We start from the raw sequence: 25,377 nt of genomic DNA, 5'->3' as shown, positions 1-25,377 counted from the left end.
TTGGGTTCCAACATGAAACACTTTTGCAGCAGTGATTTTTAATCACTAATTGAATTTACAGGACCAGCTCAAATGATTATTGGCACAGCTCCCCTTGCTGATTCAGAGCAACAACAAATGTTAGCTGCATTGACAAAAAAACACAACTTTCAAGTTAATTGGTTTCCTTAACTGAAGGGAATTCTTTGAAATCCCAGAGTTGCTCTATGAAGTTTGGACTAACATATTAAAGAAATGTGCTGTAACCAACAGGTTGGAAAATAGATTTCCTGAAATTGTTTGACCAAAACTGAAACATTTAAACTTCTATTTGAGTTTGATATTCCTAAACTTGAGGCCTCTGAGCTAATGTCAAAAATCTGTTACTGCCATGCAGTTCTGGTTTTAGGATTCAGGCCTTGTAAGATGAAATGACAGAATAAAAAGGCAGGCACGTGTGTTTCCATACACATAGGTTAGGCAGGGCTGCCCGGGGTAAGGGGGGGGGGACAAGTAGGGCAATTTGCCCCAGGCCCCTGGCCCCGGAGGGGCCCCCACGAGAATATAGTATTCTATAATATTGCAACTTTCTTATGGAAGAGGCCCCCGAAATTGCTTTACCCCCAGGCTCCCTGAATCCTCTGGGTGGCCCTAAAGTTAGGAGACAAAGCACAGGTAATTGGTCTGGAGTTCTGAAAGGAATATTACATGATAGGTCTGTTATAGTATGAATTTATTCTACCAAGTGTTATTCAGCAAAATAGAGTAGAATTAGGTCACTTAGTAGCTCTGAAATATGTTGTTCCAAGCATGGATATTATTGTGTGCAAGGATATGACTGGCCTATTCATAGCCAAACTTTGGTCTTTTTCTCCTCATGCAGTTGTCCATGGTGTAGCTGAAATTCTATGACCTTCCACGGCCAGCTTCTAGAGGTAATATAAGAGCAATCTTCAGCAAACTGAAAAATACTGTTCCATTTTTTAGGATGCAAAATTTGACAGAGTATCAGTACTCCAAAATTAGCACCTAGGTACCACAGTGATTGTCACATTAGAAAAAAAAATGCTAACAATGCCAAGTTTGGAGGAGTTTGAATCCAGAGTTTTGGCTCTGATCCATCCCTTTTATAAACTTGACAGTGATAATACATTTATGTAAATGCTTTGGTGGCATGTATTTTGGGATTATACAATCTGTCACTAATTTCACCCTCTCTGAATGCCCTGGTTAAGTGCAAAATTAGGGTTTTTTTCCCCAGAATCCCATACTCAAAGAATTTCTCATTGGCCCTGGGAAGTAACTACTCACATAAGCTAGGATGTACAGTATATACCATGATCAAAGGACTCTGTGGTTACACACAAGTAGAAATGTGCCAAAAAAGTTGAACCGGAGATAAAATCTCAAGTTTTCATTGTTATTGCAAATAAAACATTCCACCATGTAGCCTTGACATTCAGTAAGGTCTTTCATTGCAGGTATGCATGTCAGCTAGTCTTTAGCTGTCTTATGTTAAGATTCATTTAACCCCGTGGTTTTCAACCTGGGGTCTGTGGACCCGTAGGGGTCTGCAGAGTAGGTCTAAGATTTCCAAAGGGGTCTACAGCTTCATTTGAATTTTTTTAGGGATCCACAAATGAAAAAAGATTGAAAAGCACTGATTTAACCAAAACCAACCAAGTTGGGAGTCAGTGATGAGCTGAGTGAATCCCAAACTGTCACCACACCCCAGAAAATGCCCTGTGTCAAGTTTCTTATAGCTAATACATTATTAATATATTTTATAATGCATTTGGATACTTTAATGAATAATATAGGCCCATTGGGGAGCACAAGGGATTACGTTTATCCAGTCAAACTGGTGCAGCAGTAGCTTCATGGACAGAGCTCAGAATGTGTTCGCTTCCTGACTCTGACACAGACTTGTCTAGTGACCTTGGTAAAGTTTCTTAAGCCACTTTCTGCCTCAGTTATCTCATCTGTAAAATGATACTTACTCTTCTCTATAAAGTGATTTGAGTTGAAAAGTGCTAAATAAATATTAATTATTATTTTAATGATCACCTACCATCCCATTCAGTTTTTCCACTATTTACTATAAAGTCACAAAGCAATGAATTAAAGCACTAATTATGCTGAAGACTGATCAGCAAATTTACCATAAAAATCTTAAGAAAATAGGAATGTCCATACTGGGTCAGACCAAAGGTCCATCCAGCCCAGTATCTTGTCTGCCAACAGTGGCCAATGCCAGGTGCCCCAGAGGGAGTGAACCTAACAGGTAATGATCAAGTGATCTCTCTCCTGCCATCCATCTCCACCCTCTGACAAACAGAAGCTAGGGTCACCATTCCTTACCCATCCTGGCTAATAGCGATTAATGGACTTAACCTCTATGAATTTATCTTGTTCTCTTTTAAACCCTGTTATAGTCCTAGCCTTCACAACCTCCTCAGACAAGGAGTTCCACAGATTGGTTGTGTGCTGTGTGAAGAAGAACTTCCTTTTATTTGTTTTAAACCTGCTGCCCATTCATGTCATTTGGTGGCCCCTAGTTCTTATATTATGGGAATAAGTAAATAACTTTTCCTTATTCACTTTCTCCACACCACTCATGATTTTATATACCTCTATTAGATCCCCCCTTAGTCTCCTCTTTTCCAAGCTGAAAAATCCTAGCCTCTTTAATCAATCCTCATATGAGACCTGTTCCAAACGCCTAAGCATTTTTGTTACCCTTCTCTGAACCTTTTCTAATGCCCAGTATATCTTTTTTGAGATGAGGAGACCACATCTGTACGCAGTATTCAGTCTTACCTTTTCTAACTTCCATTCTGGGTGTTCACTTGTTGCATCGTGTCCTATTCTTATCTTATAGAATTCTCCAATATACTTTATTTCAACCTGAATTTAAACACAAAACAGCACATGTAAATAAGGATCAAGCATTGAAGCTCTACACTTCAGGCTTGCTTGGCTTGTGATGTGAAGGTTAGAGGCTGTTTAACCAAAGCCCACATTGGAGAACTGACCCGGCAGTTGATTCAAGATTAGAAGGCAGCCTTACATAATTCTGCTTGCCCACACATATGGGATGAGAAGCTGTTTGACAGTAAGAGTGGGCATGTGTATTTTGTGCCCAGGCTGCTATCTTTTCATGATAGTTTTGCAAAAAAAACCAACCCTCTAAATATTTCCTTTCGTGTGTCTTAGCTTATTGCAAGTGAAAGAAAAGAATAATGTACTTTTCACCATTTGTGCTGTGTTTACACTTTTTGCCATTCATTCAGCTTGGCCGAGGGCCACGTTTTTGAAAAAATTAGGCATAAAGTCACATGCACAACTGTAATTCTTTCCCAATTTCCCTGAGAAAGTGAAATACCTATGTGTACAAAGATAGGCACGCAACAATTCATGCATGTTTTCAGGCAAACCTTGGACTGCCCCTTTTCAAAATCCAGCCCTGAAAATAGGCTATTCAGTTTCTCTTCGGCTTAGGCTCCAATATAATTAGATGGGTTCCTCCTTAGCCCCAATGGAACCAGGATGCTGGCACAGAAAATTAGCAATATTTTTGAGATGGTTCCAACTGGTAGGTTGGAGAAAAAAAGGTTGGCCAAAGCTGAACGGTGAGTGATACCAAAAAAAATCTGACCATTAAAAGATAGATCAGAAATTACAGCTGAGCTGGAAAAGGGATGGTTTACATCAGAGGTACATTCTGGAAAAGTAAAAGAGTGGCATATTTGAATAACAATAGGCATGCCATCAAAAGTGAAAACTGAAACAGACTGCATCAATGTGAGATGCTTAAAAGCAAAAACAGATGAACTACTGTGCCTGGCAATGGAAGAGGACACTGATGTAATTGGCATTATTAACATATGAGAGCATGTCAAAAACTCAAGGGGATCTAGTAATATCTGGCTAGGTAGGACAGATTAGCTGGTAGAAGTGGGAGATGAGTACTATATATATAAAAGAGCCTATTGAATCTAAGAGCCTGATTCTCCTCTCACTTATACCAATCTAAATCAGGACTGACTCCATCAAAAATAGCAGAGCAATCTTGGTGTAAAACTAACGTGACAAGAGAATCGGGCTAATAATTTCTGAGCAGTCAGGACTATACAATAGAATCTGAATACAAATCCCAAATCATATGAATACAAATGTACCATCAACCTCCTGTTGAGGAAAAAGGTATTGAGTACACAACAGTAAAGGAGATCAAAGAGAAAACTCAGGCCCCACTCCGGCATTGAGATCTCCTAGAGTGGAACCCTGCACATGCTCCAAATCCCATATGAACAGGCACAAGGGTCTGTTCAAGCAGATCCCAATGCAGGATCAGGTCTATAGCTAAAAAAGAAGACCCAGGGAGCGAGTTCAGTTACCTACATATAGATTGGCCATTTGTCACAATGAGAGAAGCAATTTCATGACACCTTAAACCCTTGCTTCTTGGAACAGGTACTTCTACAGCATGTAAGAAGAAAGACTACTCTTGACTTAGGGCTAAGTAACACACAGGGAGTGGTTCAAGGAGCAACTGTAGTTAGGCCACTAAATAATCGTCTCCCTTTAATTCAGGCCAGAAAATAAATAGTAGAGATGCCAGTGTAAATTTATGAATTTGCTGGACCTTCTGAATCCTAGATCTAGGATTGGAGTAGACAAGGCATGGAATGGAGAATCCTCTTTCTCTTCTGGAATATATCAGCAAACCAAAGTGCAGTCAACACTCACAGGTACACTTAGACCTAGGATTACTTTCCAGAAATTACTGCAATTTTGCAGAGTTGTTTTGACAAATATTTAGAGCATCTGTCCAGTTTGTGAACGCAGAAATGTAAACCATGCAGCAAAATAACATCTCTCAGGATGCATTAGAGCAACAGGGTTAAAATAATTTCTAACATAAATCCTAATATTGGTCATATAATTGTATGGAGGATACAAAAGGCCTAAATAATCTAGCTCCAAAAACATGGTACAGAGAGATCTGTAAACCATTAGAAGTCACTGATGTATTCTTACCTTTTTGATTGAATACAGTTTGCATTTCACCTGCACCTTTACTTTGTAAAGCATTTTGTAGCACCGTAAGTATAAAGGATACTCTTATAGTCCAATTCTATCCCATTTTTCAGGTCTTTTTGATGCTGAACTGTTATCATTATTTAAATTGAATACAAATCATTTCACATCCTATATATTGTACTACAACTAGAGTTCTCAGACACTTGAAAAGCAGATTTACTGTCAGATTATTTCTCAGTGAGTGTTCTTCTGACTAAAAGGCTGATGGCAGCATCCTCTGTCATATTCTCCTTTTTCCTATCCCAGCTCACTGCTGGTTCAAATCCCACAGAGCTATTTACATTGTTTTAAATAGTTTTCTTTTTACCCTTTCTTTTAAAAATCCCTACTCATATATTATCCACCTACTCTCTATTTCCATTAATAAAAATAAAGTTTCCTTGTCTCCCCTCACAGCTTAATATTTCCCCAACTCTTATTTCTAGGCCCAGCGGCCTTTATAAGAACATTGTTCTGCTCCCCGGAACACTTTGCCTGGCCCATACAAAGAATGTTTAAGAGAATAATGTTAACCCAAATTCCTGTTTTCATTGATGTTCCCACAGGTTGAGCAGCTCATAGGGTATAGATGAGAGAGTTGGAGGATTCCAAGTTATTTACTGAGCTCAGTGGGAAGATAGGGAAACTTTAATTGTATTAACAAAACAAAATCTATCACCACACTTGGAAGATGATGATGTTGTTATCATCGCCAATGGTTCTCCATTTGATTCAGCAGTAATTTACTTCTCTGGGCTCAGATCCTGATGCCCTCACCTATGTTGTATAGTACCTTACTCCATGAGTCAATAGGATCATGATATGATGATATTAGAGTAAGGGTGTCATTGTCTGGTTCTGAGTCAATAAACTACCAGTGTTATAGTTTACCTACTTGGAAAGTAGACTATCATTGTATGAAATGGAGCAACCTGATAAATTATCCTTTCATTCAGAAACTCTGAATATGTATTATTGTCACGTTTTATGCCTATTCTGATTATTCTTATCCATTCCATTTGGTTAATGGTTCAGCTGGCCGGTCTGCCTGCCCTCTTTTGTGTTAGTGTCAATGGGCAATGTATTGGCTTTGTGGAAATGCAAGGAGTGATGTCCGCCTAGAACAAACTTAGCACCTGTTTGTCTGGCCAAAAGAAGGATTCCCTTTGGTATAATTAGAGAAGGGTATAGCCAAGTGTGTCCATTAGTATACTAGGTATAATATGCCCAAGCAATCTTTTCTCATGTGAGCAGCCTCAAAAGGGATTCAACAGGTAATGTCTACTTACATGAGTAAGGGATGTGATTCCTTTTATTTCTAGAGGCAAGGGTATTTCCACTTTCTGATAGCTGTCTGCAGGAGTTTGGCAATAGGGAAGCTTTAGGAAAGAGATTCAAATTGCCCTGGGTTACCGTAATGCTGTCTGAGGCAGTTTTCTTCCTAGAACTCCTGGCTAGACCTCTGAGGAAGTCAATCATTTTAAAAATGAAAAAGTGAAGTCTCCTGCTTTAGCAAAGTGCGAGTGAAAACACATCAGGCTCAAGCACACAAGCAGTAAAGAGAATCAGTAATAAAAGCAGTCTTGCATTCCTGGCCCCATTTCAGTCAACTGCTATACTCACACTGATCCACAGGTACAAAACAATGTCACTTTTAAAGAGTTCTTACTCATTAGCTAGCTTTTGATGGATTTGTCTACTGCAGGCTAATGAGGGGAAATGTTTTAATTGATATTTATGTCAGGCCTGAAAGCCAGAGCGTCAGTGTGTGGAGTGTAGCGGCCCATGGTGCTGATGGAGAGATTCTTCTTTTTTCAAGATCAATATCCATAGGACACGGCTATAATGGATATCTATTTTATAGCAGGACAATTGGTCCATATCTTAGGGAATCTATGGACAGGGAGAGAAGTTTATATTGCAGACATGCTATTACCCAAAACTGGTTATAAATTATTCACTAGTGAGGAGAAAGGAGTTCCCAGTGGGTCATAGCGCTGTGAAATATATACTGTACATATTTCCAAAACTCACATCACAGCTAATAGCCTCGATGCTTAAGCCATATTAGTACAAAAGTACTTATTAATTATTATTATGGACAATAAGGATCTTGGTGTGAGTCACAACTACAATAGTATAGAAAAAGCACACAGAACAAGTTTTAGTACATGATGGGAAGTATCATTTCTGGTCAATTCATTCACACATGGCTTCCAGCTGGAAGACAACAAAAGAGGATATGTCCCTCCTATAAAAGCTTTGAGTGAGAGCCAAGAGAAGCTTTAGCCCTTTGTTAATAGCAATTTCTTCCTTCCATTCTACCTGGAGGTAAGCTCCTTTACAAACTGGATCCTAATTATATTAATAAAGTCAACCGCAAAACTCCTTTTGTTTTCATTGCAGGATATAAACAGGATCAAATCCTGACAATGTAACATGCATGTTATTGCAATCTATTAATACCATGTATAAACCTTTTACATTTCAGTCTTTTATTAGGGCATTAGTTAGCTGGAAAACAGCGAGGTTATGACTCTTAGCAGAGCCAACCATGCCGTACTCATTTCTGAGCCATGATTACAACAGTGTATTCAAGAATGCATTTCATTTCTAAAGATCCTGTAAATGATACACATCTTTCAGTGGATATGATTTGTGCAGAGGTAGATGGTTTCTAAGACTAGTTTCAAACCAACTGCCTAAACTAATTGCCTTAAAGAAAGCAATTTACTTCTGCAGTTTCCCCTGCTTGAGAGAAAAGAGTATTTCCTCTGCCACATACTATATATATTTAGCTGATTTAATGCAGAATTCAGAGACATTAGATATAGATTTATTTATGCAAAACATTTTCCCTATCACGAGAGAATTATCTTTGGAAAGGTATTCAGTAAAATAATGTTCCCAGTCTTCATTAGCTACCTGAAATTCATCCTCCTGCCTGGGAAGAAAGAGTTGCTCCCTGTTGTCCTTGCCAAGAGTTATTGGTCCAGCTACTCCTTTGTCTCCATATATCCAGAGTGTGACATTTGCTTGAGTTCCTCCATTTCCTGTCAGCACTGACACTTTCCATTCATCATCTGAAGGAAGGGGATACTTGGTACCTTGGGTATTTTTCATTTCCTCTGTGAAATACAGAACATTAGTGGTAAATCAAAATTGACATGAAACTGACAGTCCCTGTTCTAACATCAGCACATAAAGGAAACATAACAGAGAGAGGATTGTATTTTTCACTGCAAGTGAGAGAGCCTAAAAAGATTGATTTATGTTTCTTGTCTAGTCCAAAATGTTCTGGTTAGCTGAAGTTGAACTACTAAAATCAAACTGGAAAAGACCAAGCATCTCAAATGTGTAATAGCCTCCCCATCCCTACAATGTTCTATGATTCAATGGAAACACCAGCTTCTAAAATCTCTTTACCTAGTTTCATTGTGGAATAACGCATTGTCACAATCAGAAGATGAAGTCAGAAATTTAAAAACGGAGAGCGATAAAGTAAAACTGAAATATCTGTCTGTTGTTTTAAAATACGTGCAAGCTAAATGGGGTGAGTTGAATCATATATTTCTCAAACAGCTATACAGACAGGTGTTCAGGACATTTCTCATTCAGGATCTGTTGCTGTCAAAGGTAGCAAAATGAAACTGACAAGAGATCCTGTATAATGTACTTTACTGCACTGCTTGCAAATAGAGCAGGGGAGGTGGGGTGCAGAAACTCTTTCTGTGCAAGGCCATCTCATATGCTATACTGTTTCTGTTGTTTTAAAATAAGTTAGTTCCTACTTCTTTAGAGGGGTGAGACCATGACAGTAAAAAATTTTGTGGAGTGAAGGCCCTCACTATCTTTTTAAAACAATTGTATAAAACAGAGTGCTTTTCATTTCCTCCAACATTTAAGATAATTCAGCACTGGTATCAACAGGATTTACTCATGTGCTTAAAGTTAAGCTTATGCTTAAGTATTTCCTGGATTGGTGCTATAATACTCAATTAAGTTAGATAAGTTTATGGAGGGAATAGTTTAAGGGGATAACGTGATTTTAGTCAAAGGAACAGCATGCCATGGCAGGTAAATAGTATAATGGCTAATGAGGGTGAGGCTGGAGAATCTTGCCTACGTGCTCGGGGTTTTACTGATCGCCATATTTGGGGTCGGGAAGGAATTTTCCTCCAAGGTAGATTGGCAGAAGCCCTGGAGGTTTTTCGCCTTCCTCCATAGCATGGGGCAGGGATCGCTGGCAGGAGGATTCTCTGCTAATTGAAGTCTCTAAGCCACAGGATTTGGGGACTTCAACAGCAGAGTCAAGGGAAAGGGTAGGGACGGCTTTGTGGCCTGCATCATGCAGGAGGTCAGACCAGATGATCATAATGGTCCCTTCTGACCTTAAAGTCTATGAGTCTAATTTGACAGAATTATTAATGCCTGAAAGCAGAGTCAAATTAAGTTTCAAATTTAAAAAAGTGACTATCTGAGGAAATTAAATGGAAGAACAGCTTTGAACTCAGTAGTTCTTCAAATACATGCAAGCACCCATTTTTAATTTTACCCTTCAAAAACAATTAAACTTTTTACTGTGTTTAAAGATCAGATTCTAAATCAAGTCACAAAATGAGCATAACATACCACAGATCATCAGCCCCAAAGCACAGACCTCTGCCATTTCAGTTAAAAGAAGTAACCCTATTGGCTTTCAGGCATAGTAGGTTGTTAGCCTCTATGTGGATTAGTCACTAGAGAAGAACACAACTTATTACAAGTAAATTTCACAAGCTGATGGCCTGACCAAAATTAATTTTGGAAGAGAGATAAATTCACTTCAATGATTGCCTCCAATGATCTTTCGCCCAGTGTTGAGGATAAAGATGTACTTGCAAATCTCAAATGACAAACCTGGAAGTGAAGCATGAATGAATGGAGTCTCAGCAGGGAGGAACATAATTTTTAGTATTTCTAATTCATATGGATTAGCAACAGGCATATGTCTGAAATATTATTCCTTCCTGAGGTAGTGCTGTCAGCTAAGTGCTGTCCACTTACATAGGAAGACACCGTCCCTGCTCTGAAGAGTTTGCAATCTATAGCTAACTGTTCTGGCCCAAGGGGAAGATACTGCAGTAAAAGAAAAGACTGATAAATATTCATAAATACATCACCAACAATATAGTGCAATCCACTACTGGAACAATAAGATAGAAAACATAAATAGCTGAAGAATATGTTCTCTAAGGGAGTATCTACACTTACTGGTAGATCGGCACTGATTGCAGTGAAAGTCGATTTAGTGGGTCTGGTGAAGACACGCTAAATTGATGGGAGAGCACTCTTCCATTGATTTATGTACTCCACCTCCCCGAGAAGCATAAGGGAAGACAACAGGAGATGCTCTCCTGTCAACACAGTGCAGTGTAGCCACCGCGGTAAGTGGATCTAACTACAGTTATGTTATTCGACTTCAGTTATGTTATTCACGTAACTGAAGTTGCATACGTTAGATTGATTTATTGCAGGAGTGAAGGCCAGCCCTAAGAGAGTTCCCACCAACATAAAACTCTCTTTAGGTTCCACATTGATTAAAAACTATAGTACCTCTAGATATCTGGGTATATTGTTTTTTATACCAAGGACAATTTCCTTTTTGTTTGTTAAGCAGAAGAAGAAAATGAAAATGAAGTATTATACACGACAGTTAAGTTTGAAATGCCAGCCATAACTCATCTCATTGTATATTTCTGTTAGTATTAACAAGAGTACTTAGTGAAAGACAAGACTTTGACTCTTTTGGATTGGTTTCTTATTAAGTGTATATAAGCAAAAAAAATTCCACATTAACTTGAAATGTCTGTGAAACAAAGTGGGTAACTGAAAAGAAGATGGATCAATTTAACACAGTCCTGATTTTTCAAAGTAAGTTCTTCAGATATCACTTTTATTGTATCGGTAGCTGTTTTATGAAAAGCAGTGGTAATCAAGGAAAGTTATATAGTCAATTTTATCAAATGTATGATCTAGTTGGATCCAAAATATATTTAACTTCTGAAATATATAAAGAAAAGGGTTTTCCTTTAACACATTAAATCTCACATTTAAACCAAATGATTCAGGTAACTAAAGACCTGACTCTGCATTGGGATCCACTAATACAGACCCTTGCATCTGTGGGGAGTCCCATCGATGCCTAAGGAATTTGATACAGAACCAAGGCCTAACACAACCAAGGGCCAAATTCTGGGATCCTTATGCAAATAAATCAGAGTATCGCCCTAGAGAGGACTGCTGAATTTGGCCCAGAGATTGTAAGCTATTTCGAGCAATGTCTGCTTCTTTTTTGTTTGTTTGCTTGTGTTGTATATTAGTATTTGTCTGTAAGGTGCTAACCAAGTTATGGCACTGTAGAAATAATAAATAATGTCATAAGAAATGCTGTTTTTATGGGATTTTCAGCCATTTGGCATGCAGCTGATAGTCACTTGGCCAGGGGTTGCAGCTGGTTATGCAGCTCTCTGATCAAGGGCGTAGCCACAGGTGGACCTGATGGACCACAGCCCACCCACTTAGCATCCAGGCCCACCCAAATCTGAGCAGGGGTGTAGTGCTGCCACAGCGGCCCAAAGCGTCACTTGGGCACCTGAAATTGAGGCTGGAGCTGCGTGCCCACCCTTGAGAAAGCTACACTCTGGCAGCTCTGCCTTGCCATTTTCTGCGCCGACCCATGAGCATGCTCAGCTCGGTAGGTGAAGCCCTGTGTCTGGGGGCACCAGGGCTGGGAAGAGGCTGTAACATCGGGGGAAAAGCTGAGCTAGCACAGTGTCGGAAGTCGAGGGCCACCCAAATTTCCACTCCTAGTTACGCCAGTGTCTCTGATAGTGGCCATTTAGCCCACTCTTTCATTGTTGCACATATTTATGTTTCCACCACAGGAATTTTTAACATGATTTCAGAAACACAATGGTGAATGGTGAAGATCAAAATTCCCACATCAATTCCCACACTTGTGAGATCTCACAGGATTCCTGTAATCTCACAGGGAAAACTATACCATCCAGAGGACACCAATGAATACATCATTGGGCATAGACCTGCATTGTCAGAGAGATGGTCTGAACAACTTAAAGAGTTACTGTAGATGTTCTAACAGTGAATGTTAGGGGTATAGCTGGGGACGTATACTAAACATCTACTTACAGAATCAATTGCCACCCTTCTGTGAATACTAACTTGGGGATTTAAAAACACAATCAGTGTGTTAGGTCAATGTGGATTAAAAATCTTTCGACCTTCAATGATTCCTCCCTCCGCCCCCCCAAAAAAACTGTGAAAATCCAGTCACCTGTTAAAATACTTCATAGGAAAATATTCTTCATAAAAGAAACATTTTCTTTGAAAGACACAGTCAACTTTTGTATTTCCATTTAGTTTGCGTAGACACAAAAAGGACCCCATAGTTATTACTGCTCATAAATACTCCCTACAAAGTATTATAGAGACTTTACCTGAACCATTTTTAGGGTAAATATCTCCTCTGGAAAATGATCCTGGGCATCAAACCCTAAAAACATTCTGCTTTGTTGAAAATATGTTTAATGGAGTATGTGTTGTTGCCCTAGATTTTAGATTCAACACACTGAACCATTTTCTGACAATCTATGACACACGCAGAAGGCTTTTGGTGCAACACAATAGTGCAATACCAGGTGAAGTCTAAGGGATCCGAAACTGAAATAAGTGATTTGAAATGAAAACAGGAGTGATGCTGCCACAAAGATGTCAGTGCTATCAACAAATAATTAGCAATAATTAGAAATAATAGTCTGCACTGATTTTAGTTAAACCAGGAGAGTTTGGTGCAATCCTAATCTTGCACTGCATTTAAAGTCTCCTCTGGTATAAAACATATTGCTCCCGGTTTCTGCATCCCCTGCAAATTAGCATGCTAAAATTTGGCATTTTGTTTATATAGGCACAATGGTACCTAAATTCCACCAACGTCAATCAAAAGCAGAATTGGGCAACTCAATTTAAGAGCCCTAGTTTGACAATTGAGCTCCTCAATTTGTTATCTGGTGGGGGTGGGGGAAAGCTGTCCATCAAAATAGTGCACAGCACAAGAGACTCTACAACCCCAGCGTGTCCCCTCCACACAGGTAGAGGAAGGATGGAAGAATTGCATAACTGTGGATTCTCCATCCTGCCCCCGCATGGCCCAACCTACCTCCCACACATAGATCTGAAATATAGGTGGACCATACGAAGCAGAGGTCTGTTCCCCTACTTCACCCCACCAGCCTGACCCCTTTCTTGAATAGGGGAACTTTGCACCACTGAGATAAGAACAAGATTCTCCCTTCAGAAAAGGCTCCCACTTGGGCTGCGTGACCTTGTCCTGCTAAATCAGAAATCTTTAGACTCTGAAGAGAACATGAAACTCCTGCAAACTGAGTTCTCGGCTGCTGCAAGTTTATTTATTTTATTTCATTCCACAGTAATCCTAGGAACAGGGCAAGAATTACTATCAAACTGCAATCTTTGTGGTTGAAGAGCAGACATTTCCATTTAGTTAGAAATACAGGTGGTGTTTTGTTGTTGTTTTGATTATTAATCTCTTAAAAAAACAATGGTTTAAATTGAAGCGGTGGCGGTGAAATACTGAAACTTTAAAAAAAATAAAAAGAGAGATTCCAAAATACCCGAGTTTTCCATCTCAAACACTTCTCACTGTAAATGGTATCACTGGTGAATCGCTGTTATTGTTTATATTATGGTAGTGTCCACAATCTGCTAGGCACTATACAACATACACTAGAGAACCAACCCTGCCCCAAACAATATGATCTTAATCCCTTTATGCCACTCCCAGTGTAGTAGGTTTCTGGGTGGAGAGAATTGGTGAAGGCTTGGGCAATGCCCAGTTGATTGATGGCTCCTTGAGAGCCACAAGCAGACATGGATCAAATCAGCATTAACAACTCCTCACCCAGTCAATCCTGGGCACAGGGCCTCCTCATCCACACCCAGTGGATATTGGGTGCAGCAGAGTACTGAGGCCAGTATGTACTGGGTCAAGAATCCTTACTCCCTTCCCCCAGTAATTATACACAACAATATGATGCAGCCATATCCAAACATTTTTAAAGGTAGTTAGTGTCTCATCCAAAGCCCACTAGAGTAAATGGAAAAACTTCCATTGACTTCAATGGGCTTTTGTATTGGGCCCTACATTGTATTAGCACAGTTATATATTAGTAGGGAAAAGAGCTGGGCTATATTATAATAATGTATTCAAAACCAGCATAGTGAAATTAGTCAAATCAGTTATATGCTGACTATTGGCTAACCAATATGATAAACTTCACTGCTTTTTCAGATAACAAGTCTGTTAAAGAGCAGTTCATATCCACACTGTCCATTGCAACAGTCTAGAAAAGCCATTTGGTGTCGTCCCTGTGATGGTAGGCCATCACAAAGACACAGAATCACAGTACTGCAGTATAGATTTTTGAAAACTATTCCTTACTTGCGGGTGAAGAAGCTGATGGGCTCTGAGCCACTGGCTTCTGGGCTTTTGCCGGTTGGTGTTCGGATTCTCTGATCCCTCCCTTTGGTTGGCTGGGTGTCGCAGATGTTCCCATAGGCTTTTCCCTGCCAACTAAAATAACAAAATGTAAAGTGTGACACTACCAAAAAATCATTTGCTTCTCCTATTTAGAAGCTACCCATGTATTCAACAGCAAACACAAGTAATAAACCTTGCAATTGTCAGACAAACGTACAAGATATACCAAAATCTTTTCTCTGTGCATTGCATAGATGTAAGTAATAGGTTTTTATTGCTAGCAAAAAAAAAAAGAAAAAAGAAAAAAAGATGGCATGCCAATAAAATTCATTCACAGCTTTGCAATTCTAAGCAACAATTTAACATTGATGTATGAAATCAAATGACTCGTTCAAATGCTGTTTTCTTGACGTTAAGTCCCTCCACTGATGTTTTCTTGCTTAAAGGGGGCCATTGCTTGACATCTCTTTCAAACAAAACTGCCAGTGGCCATTTCTGAACTATGAAATAGCAAAGAGACAAACCTTGGCTGCTCTGAAAAAAAGCATTAGGTCCTTTTATCTTCTTTTATTAAGAAGCAAGGTATTTTAGGAACCAACTTTCATACCTGAGTCTAAAATGGAGTAGCGATTAGTTTTATTATAGCGGTACCAGTTAGCATTGCTTTAGTTAAGGTTTTCCATAGAAAACCCTTTTCTTCATGGGTTTAGGAGGAAAAATTATTCTCTCTCGTCTGTGTGGTATATAGTTACTCAAATATTCTGCTCCTTCACCCTCAACCACATGCACGGTGCACGCACTGAACTTCCAGTGATGCCACGGTTATGATTACTTTTATTGTAATGCTTCTGTGTACCTTTGGAATTGTTTAAATAATAATATAAACTGTGTGCTATAATACAGTCTCTGACTACTGATTGAGGTATTCTTGATGAGTTTATATTGCTTGTATCTGGGGCTCCCAACTTATAGTCAAAGCTTGATGGTCAATTCATCATTTTTATGGTCTCTTTCTTTATCTGAAATATCTTTGAACTAACATCCACAAGATATAAAAAGCTGTGACCGTACTGGTTTCTGCCAAGTACTGGCCAAGTGACTATCAGCTGCGCGCCAAATGGAAAATAAAAAAGGGCTCTGAATGGTATAAATCTTTATCAATTGGCTCATATATTTCATTATGGGGTACATCAAAGCACTCTATGGAACTTTTAGTGCATGACAGTAGGGTCCACATGGACACTTCGTGAGTAGCAGGCTAGTGCAAGGTAGATTTACATCCCAGCCAGCCGCAAACTCAGTGTCTGCATAGACAACCCCTGAGTGTGATGAAAATTGGATAATGTGTCACCCCATTAAACTACCACATCAGAACCAAGAACTGGTCTTTTTAGGGAAACATGAAGGCTGGGATTTGCAAAGGACTTTAAGGAAGTTAACTGCCTAATTCAATAGGAATTGGGAACTTAAATCACTTGGGCCCAGATCCTCAAAGCTATTTAGGCTCCTAACTTCCATTGAAATCAATGGGACTTAGGTAATTAAATACCTTTAAGGATCCAGGCCCCAGTTCCTTTGAAAATCCCATTATAAAGGAATAATCATTAAAGCATAAGATATGTGAATTTAGAAAAAGGCCATTTTAATTCTATGAAACTATTCCCATTTTGTAGATGGGATTATAAATTTCATATGAAGACAAGGTTGTCTCTGCAATTAAAACTCCATAGTCTTCCAAGATACGGGAGTTCTGCATGAGATGTGGTTCGGAGAGTGAACCATGGAAAGTTTTAATCAATCTATTAAACTGCTTTCTCTGTGGGGAAAAAAAGAGGTTTAGTAGCTCTTGTTATCTACCCTATGATTCAACGTCAGAAAAGAATCAGTAGATGAAATTCCAAAAATTCACAGTCTGAATTATGTCTGTCCCCGTGTGGGAGCACTAGAGGGGGAGAAATTACAGGGAGCTATTTACCCTCTCGTACACCTGCTCAGGAGACTTCAGAAAGCTAATTTACAGCTCTCCGCTGCCAAGGTGGTTAGAACAGATTGGCCCAGTGAGGGAATGTTTAGCTGGGTGTGGCTTTATTATCTGGCCATGGGACAGTACTAGGTAGGCTGCTCTGGGGGAGTACAGCCTAACTCTTTTTATACCATTCTTAAAGAGGTAGGAAGGGTGTTACCCATAACACCCTTCCCTCATAATAATAATAATAATGACAATGACTCTGGTGGCACTGGGACCTAGACAAGCATGACTTCAAGCACTGCCACTTAGTCCAATACCCCCCCACTCAATGTGTCTGTGTCTAATGCAGCCCATAAGGTACAGCAGTTGTATATTAATTTTAAAAGGTAATCCCAAATTAATGTCTTTTAGTTCCTGAAGACTGGTTTCATGTTCCCATTTATCCTAATGTCCATGTAAAAAGTGTATCCGTTTTAAACTTTTCCCTCTTTGCCTCATAAAAAAGGGGACGTTAGTTAAAAAAGATAAAAACTGATCAACTATTTCTGGGCATTTACTCCAGATTGTCAGCATCACAGAAATGTTATCAATATTTAGCAAGATCGCCACTACCAGTAGACATTCCAACTGAAACTCAGAGATGTATGTTTTCAAATCTATTCCATAGTTTACTCATGATGAGACGTGCTTTGTACTGTTCACACTTTCTGACTGTTGAGCAGAAGTGCTTATTTTCCTTTGAACTGGCCTGCAGACAACTACAGTGTGTGTTAAAGCTACAGTTCAATGAAGGGGGCAGATATTTGTGAGGAAGTACAGCTTTGTGGTTAGGGCAGAGTACTCAGAGATCTGGGGTCTAACTCCTGACAGACTTTCTGTGTGAAAGTTCCCCATCTGTAGAAACAGGGATAATAATATTTCCCCTACCACACAAGGATGTTGTGATACTTAATTCATTAGGCTTTATGGAGATGCTTTGATGCCATGATTAAAGCAACACAGAAATGTATAAAAACAAAGCTCTCAGGTTTGCATAGTTAGCAACCACTGACAGTGGAGCAGATTTTCCACTCCACTCCACTCACACTTTGGGGATTTCCAGAGTGAGAGAGTCCACTCCAGGTATACAACCAGCCTACCTGGCTCCTATGCCATATTTCTTGCAGTCTCCAGCAGTGAGGGGCATATTGAAGTTAGAGAGGGGGTATGGCCGGAGCACACTCAAGTTGTATTCAGCTGGAGAGCAGTTTCTTGGGAACCGGTGCCAGCTGACACACGGTAGAGCTGCCCCCCGGCTGCTCTAACCAGTGACTAGAGTTGGGCAGAAAATCAAGGAGCTGTCATAACCAAATGTTATGACCATTGTTTTTATCCACATATTCAAAGTTTCATTTATTCAGCAAAAAAAACAAGAGTTTTCCTTTTAACGCCTGAGTTGGTAAAATGAGGTACAAAAATTACCAATGTATATGGGAGGAATTAGTTGCAAGTAGGATATGTTTCTCATTTAAAATACTAAAACATTCAAATTTTCAAGTCTGGTCTCTATATTTTTACCTTAAACTTTGTGGTCATAAATATTTACATGTGTAGCTATAAATATGTGAAATACTCAGTGGCTTGTTTAGTATTCAAAGTTGCATACATTTGATGACTCGTGGGTAGAACAAAATGTTTCTCTCTCCAGTGTTAACAACTGGCTTGGTCTGGCCATCTGGTTGGAGACCAACATACATCCCTCTGTTTTGCACAGATTCTAGACTCACAGATCCACTTTCTAAGTTCTTCTCAATTTTAAAGTGACAGTATACATCACCCGTCCCCTAAAAAAAATGAAATATATAAATGTGAGTTCAACAATTGAATGTGATATGCAGTTGGAGAACTTTAAAATAAAAACTTGAATATTTGTGTCAATTCAGTTTGTTTTTTAAGTTTTTATCATACTGCTAAGTTGTCTAGCTGTTCCATCCTATAAAGATAACCTCATGTTTGGACCTGTTTATTCCTTTGTGATCAGAAATAGAGATATAATGATCCGAATAAGGGAAATATCATGCATAAGACAGAGAGTTCTGATTCATGTAAAGGTTTAGGCAAAGGCTAAACTGTCTTCAAAGCAGAGTTTCCCAGTTCTGCAAGTTTTATGGCTGATGGGAGATGTAAATGTCTCTATTTTAGATAACAGAGGGTAATGCAGTTCGATTATTTTACTGACTTTAAAGATTTTATTCCTTCTCTCTGGCATTGGCAAGTTACTTAAACATTTTAAAAGGCAAATATGAACAAGAACTGCTTACTGTTCCATTACACTTGCCATCCTTGATCCTCAGATACATTCTTTGGTTTTTCAGACTTTCAATCATGCAAACTCCAGAGCTGATTTTATGCACTTTCCAATAGGATTCTTCAGATTGCTTTCCTGCTCCACTGCAGCTCCCATCAGGCCTGAGGCAGAGAGCCTGGTAGAGACTTGTGGTGAGCAGAATTATGGCACCATTGTGGAACACACCCTACAAATCGATAGATAAAAATATCCATGTGTAAATTACGTGGCTTCCTCCACCCCCTTTGATTTTTCACCTTGATACACTCCATCATCTGGCAGTAGTTGTACCTTTACACTAGCAATTAAGCAGAAGATGTGAATTGTGTTTTTTAAACCACTACAGGCGCATTTCTATGTATAAGGTGGTAAGTGACTCAAGGACATTTTTGTCACAAGTCACATAAGCGTTCCTTCAACTAGCAAGCTGTTCTCTCCTTCTATGCAAACAATTTTCCATCCAGCTCTGTTGTGTGTACATCCCTGTTTTGGGAAGTTTTTTGACTATCTGGGACTTCCCCAGAGTTTATATCATGATGTCTCCGTGTTAAGCTGTAGTTGCAGTCTTTAGCTCCACCTAGTGGGAGGAGATCACTCTTTCAACTTTCAGTTTGCTGGGATGTGTTCAGGTACAGTGGGCTTTACAAGAATAAACTATTTGCAGTTTAGTTTCCTTCATCTCTCTCCCCCAGCCTTACCTTCACATGCACAACAAATTCTTTCGAGAGTCCTGCATAGCCTACTGTATCATCGGCTACTTTGCCTTGAAGACTGAATGTAATCATGTGCCCTGGACTCCGGGCTGATTCCAGAATTGCACAGCGATTTGGCTGAACATGAACTTGTAACTCACAGAGAGTATCTTCATTGTCCTAACACAAGAAAAGCAGGAATAATCAATTATATGAACCACTAGATATAAGTAATATGAAAGAGAAGTCACGCCATGGGGTCTCTATTTCTGCACCTCTATTAATTCCTCATGGTGCCATAAACATATTGCTATTAGCCATGAAGAGCAACCTAATATGGAAATTCTCAAATTTGTTTTTGAGCTTGAAATTCTAAAATTAAGAGGCCTGAAACTGGGCACAGAATCTTGAAATAAGACAAGCCTGTTATCTATTCATAATTATGTTCATTGGGTACAATTTGTTTCCTGGGTTCTGCTAGAGAAAGTCAAGCTAGGAACCACCAAAGGCAGAACTTCTGCATTGAGTGCAGGTATAACAACTAACATACCCGGACTTCTTACTGCAGGGGTCTGGGGTCACCCGGTGCAGCCCAGAAACCAGACTGAGTCATAAAAGAGGGTGCAAGGTCAGGGCTCCCAGGAAATGCACTCAGAATATCTCTCAGGTACCTTTCACCAGCAGCAGCACTGTGGCCCTTCATATCAGGGTTTATATTGCTCTCCCTGGATAAACATCTAGGGAAGGCAGCAACCCACAGGGATCCAACCAGATGGCTGAATCAGGCTCATTATTTGTATCTGTCTGGTCAGAGTGTAAAGGGCTGTGGATTATTTCCTGGTCCTTTTGCATGAAAGACACTATACACAAAAATACACACTGTATTGGATTTATAACAGAGCTGGGCAAAAATGGAAAGTCGCAAGATTTCAAAGCTGTTTTCATTTCACATGGTTCAAAGTGGACTGTTGCTTTTTCAAAAAATTCATTACGTTTTTTAATCTAACATGGGGTAGGCAACCTATGGCATACGTGCTGAACACGGCACGCGAGCTGATTTTCAGTGGCACTCACACTGCTGGGGTCCTGGCCACCGGTCTGGAGGGCTCTGCATTTTAATTTAATTTTAAATGAAGCTTCTTAAACATTTTAAAAACCTTATTTACTTTACATACAACAATAGTTTAGTTATATATTATAGATTTATAGAAAGAGACCATCTAAAAATGTTAAAATGTATTACTGGCATGTGAAACCTTAATTTAGAGTGAATAAATGAAGACTCGGCACACCACTTCTGAAAGGTTGCCGTACCCTGATCTAACACATTAAATTATCTCTCATTTACTGAAAACTCAGGTTTAAGAAAATGAAAAATGAAATAGCCATTTTAATAACAGCTTTGGTAACTTTTAAAATAACAAATTAAATAAAAAGGTGATAAACCTTTTTGCAAAAATATTTTAAAGAGTAAATGGTTTGTGAAACTTTTTGTTTCCAAGAAAGGCCATTTTTGCATGAAAAAAAAATCCTTTTCATTCAAAACATTTCAACCTCCTCTAACTGAAGCTTTTGAGAATAAAAGAAATCATCAGGTGGACTTTAGATGAGACCGAAACAAGAGAGCCACAGGACCTTTGATTAAATCTGAAACCTATACAAATGTTTACTATATTACGGTACTGTTTTACAACTACACAGCACCTTTCTTCCAAGGATCACAAAGTGCTTTAATCATTAATTAATTAATCCTCACAATTTCCTTATGAAGAGGTGTTTTATTACTATATGCAATTTAGAATGGGTAAACTTAGGCAGAGACTTTAAGTGGCTTGTCCAAGATTAAAAAAAAAAAAAGTCAGTGACAGAGTTGGAAATAGAAGGAAGGAATCCTTTCACCCAGTCCCCTAGTTGTAATGATGTTGAGAACAAGAGAGAGCTGTTCATTGCTGTGTGGAACAGGAACAAGAAGAGTTTGCATCATTTATTCTGTGGTTTGAAGCCATTCCCAAATAGATGCCCAATTCTGCAAGATGCTGAGTAAACTCTTCTCCCACTAAAGCCAATGCATATTATATAATGGAGGCTTATGGTCTGCTTTGACCACTAAGTTACTCGCTCCTCAAATAAGGGAAAGAAAAACACAGTTGGTTCCATCCTCAGTAAAACACAGGTCTATCTAAAGGAACCACCTTCCACTTGCCTAATCACATGTTGAGAGTGCTGTGACAGAGCGATGCTGGGCTTGGCTTCCAGGAGGAAGACTCTTTCCTGTTGAGTTCAGTATCTCTACAGGAGATGGGAGAGGAGAAAGAGAGAGACAAGGGACAGAGGCCTTCTCTTGTCCAGTGCAGAAAGTCCACTGGTGAAGAAGTTAGATAAAGGAGGGAGGCAAAGAGGAGAATAGGAAGAAGCCTATTTCCTGAAGATCTCAAGAGTTTACAGGGGAAGATGGAGAAACTCCCTTGGAGAGGTTTCCTGGGCTTCACAGGAAATGCAATGAAAGAGCCTCTCTCCTGCAGCGCTCAGGAGATCCATTCCTTAAAAATCTCTCTAACATTGAGCTCAAGAGCTTTGCAGATTGACGACGGGATGGAGCATGGTCTCTCCTTTCCCACCTCCATACTGACGTTGTCTAGGCTGTATTTTCTGGCCCTTAATCTGCCGGTTGATTTGACCAGGGCTGTGGAAGAACCCGCCCCATAAGTTGACTAAATGGGATCCAGTTTCTTTGGTTCCCACCTATAAGGACTTATAAGGTTTCATGTGCTTGACTTTCCAAGCAGCTTGCGGTCACAAAAACGTGCACGCAAGCAAGCAAGTACAACCAGTACTAATCTGTTGCTGTTGACAAAAATCTACCTTTGAGGAGAGGATGAGCGAGCAGGGGATCAAGCTAGGCTTGGAACATTAACTTGCAACAAGCCTTGAAAAGCAGGTTAGTTACAAAAAGTGAGAGGGAAATAAATGGATATTTACAATTAGCACTTGGCACTGATAATTATCCAAGGAGATGCCAGGGCACGCCAGATATGTTGTCAACATTTGACTAGCTGGAATAAACAATGAAGCACAGCTCATAATGTTCCAGGTTGTATAAATCAAATCCTTCTCAATAAGCCATTAAAAATACTAAGTGAGATACAGGAGGAAAGAGTAAAAATAAAAATAGATGGGCACCAAAGCAGAATCCAAACTTTCCTGATCTTTGGCAAGTTCAAACTTCAGATTTTGGTTTTGCAACTTGGCCTCATCTCTGATTGGAAGTAACTGCTACTTATTAGAACAGAGAACAAAATCTGCATTATATTTAATAAATTAATAAATAATAATGATAATAACCATGAAACCAATAAAAGCAATAAGGCAATTTCATACCAGTCCAGTGACATAGCCATTGTCAAGAGCAAGGGCAATATGTGGCATCTGATGACTCTTAAACACATGTGCGTTTCTTTTGACAGTCACGTCAAAAAGACCTAAAGAGTTTGGGGGAGAAAAAAGGTAAAGCCATAGATATATTCAAACTCATTTTACATCTAATACCAACACGTGACTTATGATTTTGCAAAGACATTATCTGGCAGGGAAGAGACCGAATTAAAAAAATTAGTAATTAGAACTGAGGAAAAAATTGGATTCTGATCAACAGATCGCCTCCCAATTCATTTTGGGAAGCTCATAAAGTCACTGCCTGAGAGCTATCAGCGAAGACATCTCATCATATACTTAGGGAGAGATTATCACCCCAATTCTGGCACCTGTGCACCTGCTAAAAGGGCTGGAGCAGCATAGCTCTGTATATGTAAAGGGAAGATTCCCCCAGCACAGGCAATATGGAAGACAATTCCCAGCATAGAGACGTGCCAGAGTGGGCCTGGGTGCAAGAGGTGCGGGTTTGGGGCCAGGTGCAGCACACAGCAGTACAGAGATTCTAGGCATCACTGTGGCTCATAGGGCACCCCAGAGAGGCTGCCATAACTCAGACAGGCTCCAGGGCCATGTTATTCCTGGGGCCTCTCCAGTCCCTGTAGCAGCCCTGGATCAGGAAGGTGCTAGGGTGACTGATAGTCACCTTATCCTGGGCTGAGAGTTCTGGGTTGTGCTTCTTAGAGTACAATGTTCAGTGCTTTCCACAACAGAGTCTTGATCCCTAACTGGGGCCTCTAGGCACCACCACATTATAAATATATACATAAATAACACAGTACTTTCCCTAAATGCCTGTAGTTCCCACTGATAGCAATAAATACAGTGAGTCAAACTCATCCCCAGTGTAATAACACTGTGAGCCATTTCTCTCCCATAGGCCTTTTCTATCACTCTGACGGGCCCGCTTGCAGTGCAAGGTACTACTCAGAATAGCAGAATCTGGCCCAGAGATTTTATCTATTGACTAATTTTATTCTATTCATAATAAAATAGAGCTGTTGCAACCTGCTGTTTAGTATACTTAAAAAATTAAGTATATTCATTCAATGAAGCAAGGCTGCATGCACCGTATGCCTATTTAAACTATTGTTCTAACTAGATCAACTAAATTCAAGGTAATTATCTCATACATGGGGACATCTTGCATGTTGGCAGTGTTCCTACATGCCAGAATCAAACCATAGCTCAAAAAATAATAATCACAATGGCACTTCTCTTAGTGCTTCCAGTTAGGGATAAAAAATCCTGGAAAATTAATTATCCCTGAGCCAAATCCTCAACTGATGTAAATTGCAATTACTCCATCAAAAGCACTGGCACAAACCTAATTTACACCAGCTGAGGATCTGGTCCAAAGTTATTAATAAATTGTTCCTTGTAGTCCCACCAACATTTGAAAGGCAGGAAAGTTTCAGCCCAAGCAGCTTCCCTAAAGCTGCTTACTATGAAAGATAAGTAGATGGTGTTTCTTTCTGGAAACTTAATTCCTAACTGTGAGCACAAGGAACAGTGCCCAAGATGAAAAATTAAGCTACAAGTCTCACATCAGCTTCTGTTGTACAGAGCTAGTCTCACTGCCCTGATAAAGTAATGTGCATGTGTTTAACCCAAACAAACATTCAAGGGAAATTTTGAGGGGTAGAGACGTGTTCTTCATGCCAAAAAGTGTACGTAGATGTGTGCCTACATTTGACATCACAATTGTGCCAGCTGCGTGCTCTATTTATATGGCCATTTACAATAATTGTGCGTGCAGTTGTGGTACCTGCACAATTACACAGAGACTGAAAATACTACTCACTGAAAATTAGAAAATGACATGCATGATGATTTTACTTCTAATGTGTAAAATTAAATGTACAGACAGTGCTATAAATTTAATGTGTTTATGTATTTAAAAACGTCCATACAAAAGTCCACATATAAACATGAAGGAAAGCGTATGCAGATGCAGAAGTCCGCAGTGAAGCAGACAGCAGTGTGAATTTGGATTCTGCATGCAAAATGATTATGAACTCTGTGGTGTCATGTGGAATTGAATCAAACATAATCCATCAGTCAAAGCCATAGTGTTAAAAATTGAACAGATTTGCTTATTGCCTCAGTGCAGCCTAGGAGACCTGATTCATGTAAGGAGGTTGGTTTGGAGGTTTACCCAGTAGGTCACAGTTTCTAATCATAAAATGAAACTCCCTGTGGGATTTTCAGAACACGCTCATGCTGGGTAACTGCATTTAGGGATTTGGAATGCTCTGAAATTTAAGGCAATACTTAGAGATTTGATTAATTCAACATTCTGAGTCACTGAATAATTGCACTCCAGGAGCAACCATGA

General features: G+C 39.5%; 1 protein-coding gene across 1 annotated transcript in view; it reads right to left on the bottom strand.

The window, feature by feature from the left end:
• Positions 1 to 25,377, bottom strand: part of RP1 (RP1 axonemal microtubule associated) — a 258,679-nt gene that overhangs the window by 183,196 nt on the left and 50,106 nt on the right. The window contains 7 exon segments of the mRNA XM_034759443.1: positions 2,800 to 2,886; positions 7,990 to 8,192; positions 14,585 to 14,716; positions 18,238 to 18,415; positions 18,893 to 19,105; positions 19,617 to 19,790; positions 22,989 to 23,089. Coding sequence (XP_034615334.1) covers positions 2,800 to 2,886; positions 7,990 to 8,192; positions 14,585 to 14,716; positions 18,238 to 18,415; positions 18,893 to 19,105; positions 19,617 to 19,790; positions 22,989 to 23,089 — 1,088 coding nt within the window.

The sequence above is a fragment of the Trachemys scripta genome, chromosome 2 (assembly GCF_013100865.1).
Source record: "Trachemys scripta elegans isolate TJP31775 chromosome 2, CAS_Tse_1.0, whole genome shotgun sequence".
Classification (NCBI taxonomy): Eukaryota; Metazoa; Chordata; order Testudines; family Emydidae; genus Trachemys; species Trachemys scripta.
Note: the sequence above shows the minus strand (reverse complement) of the source record. Positions and strands in the feature narration are given on the sequence as shown.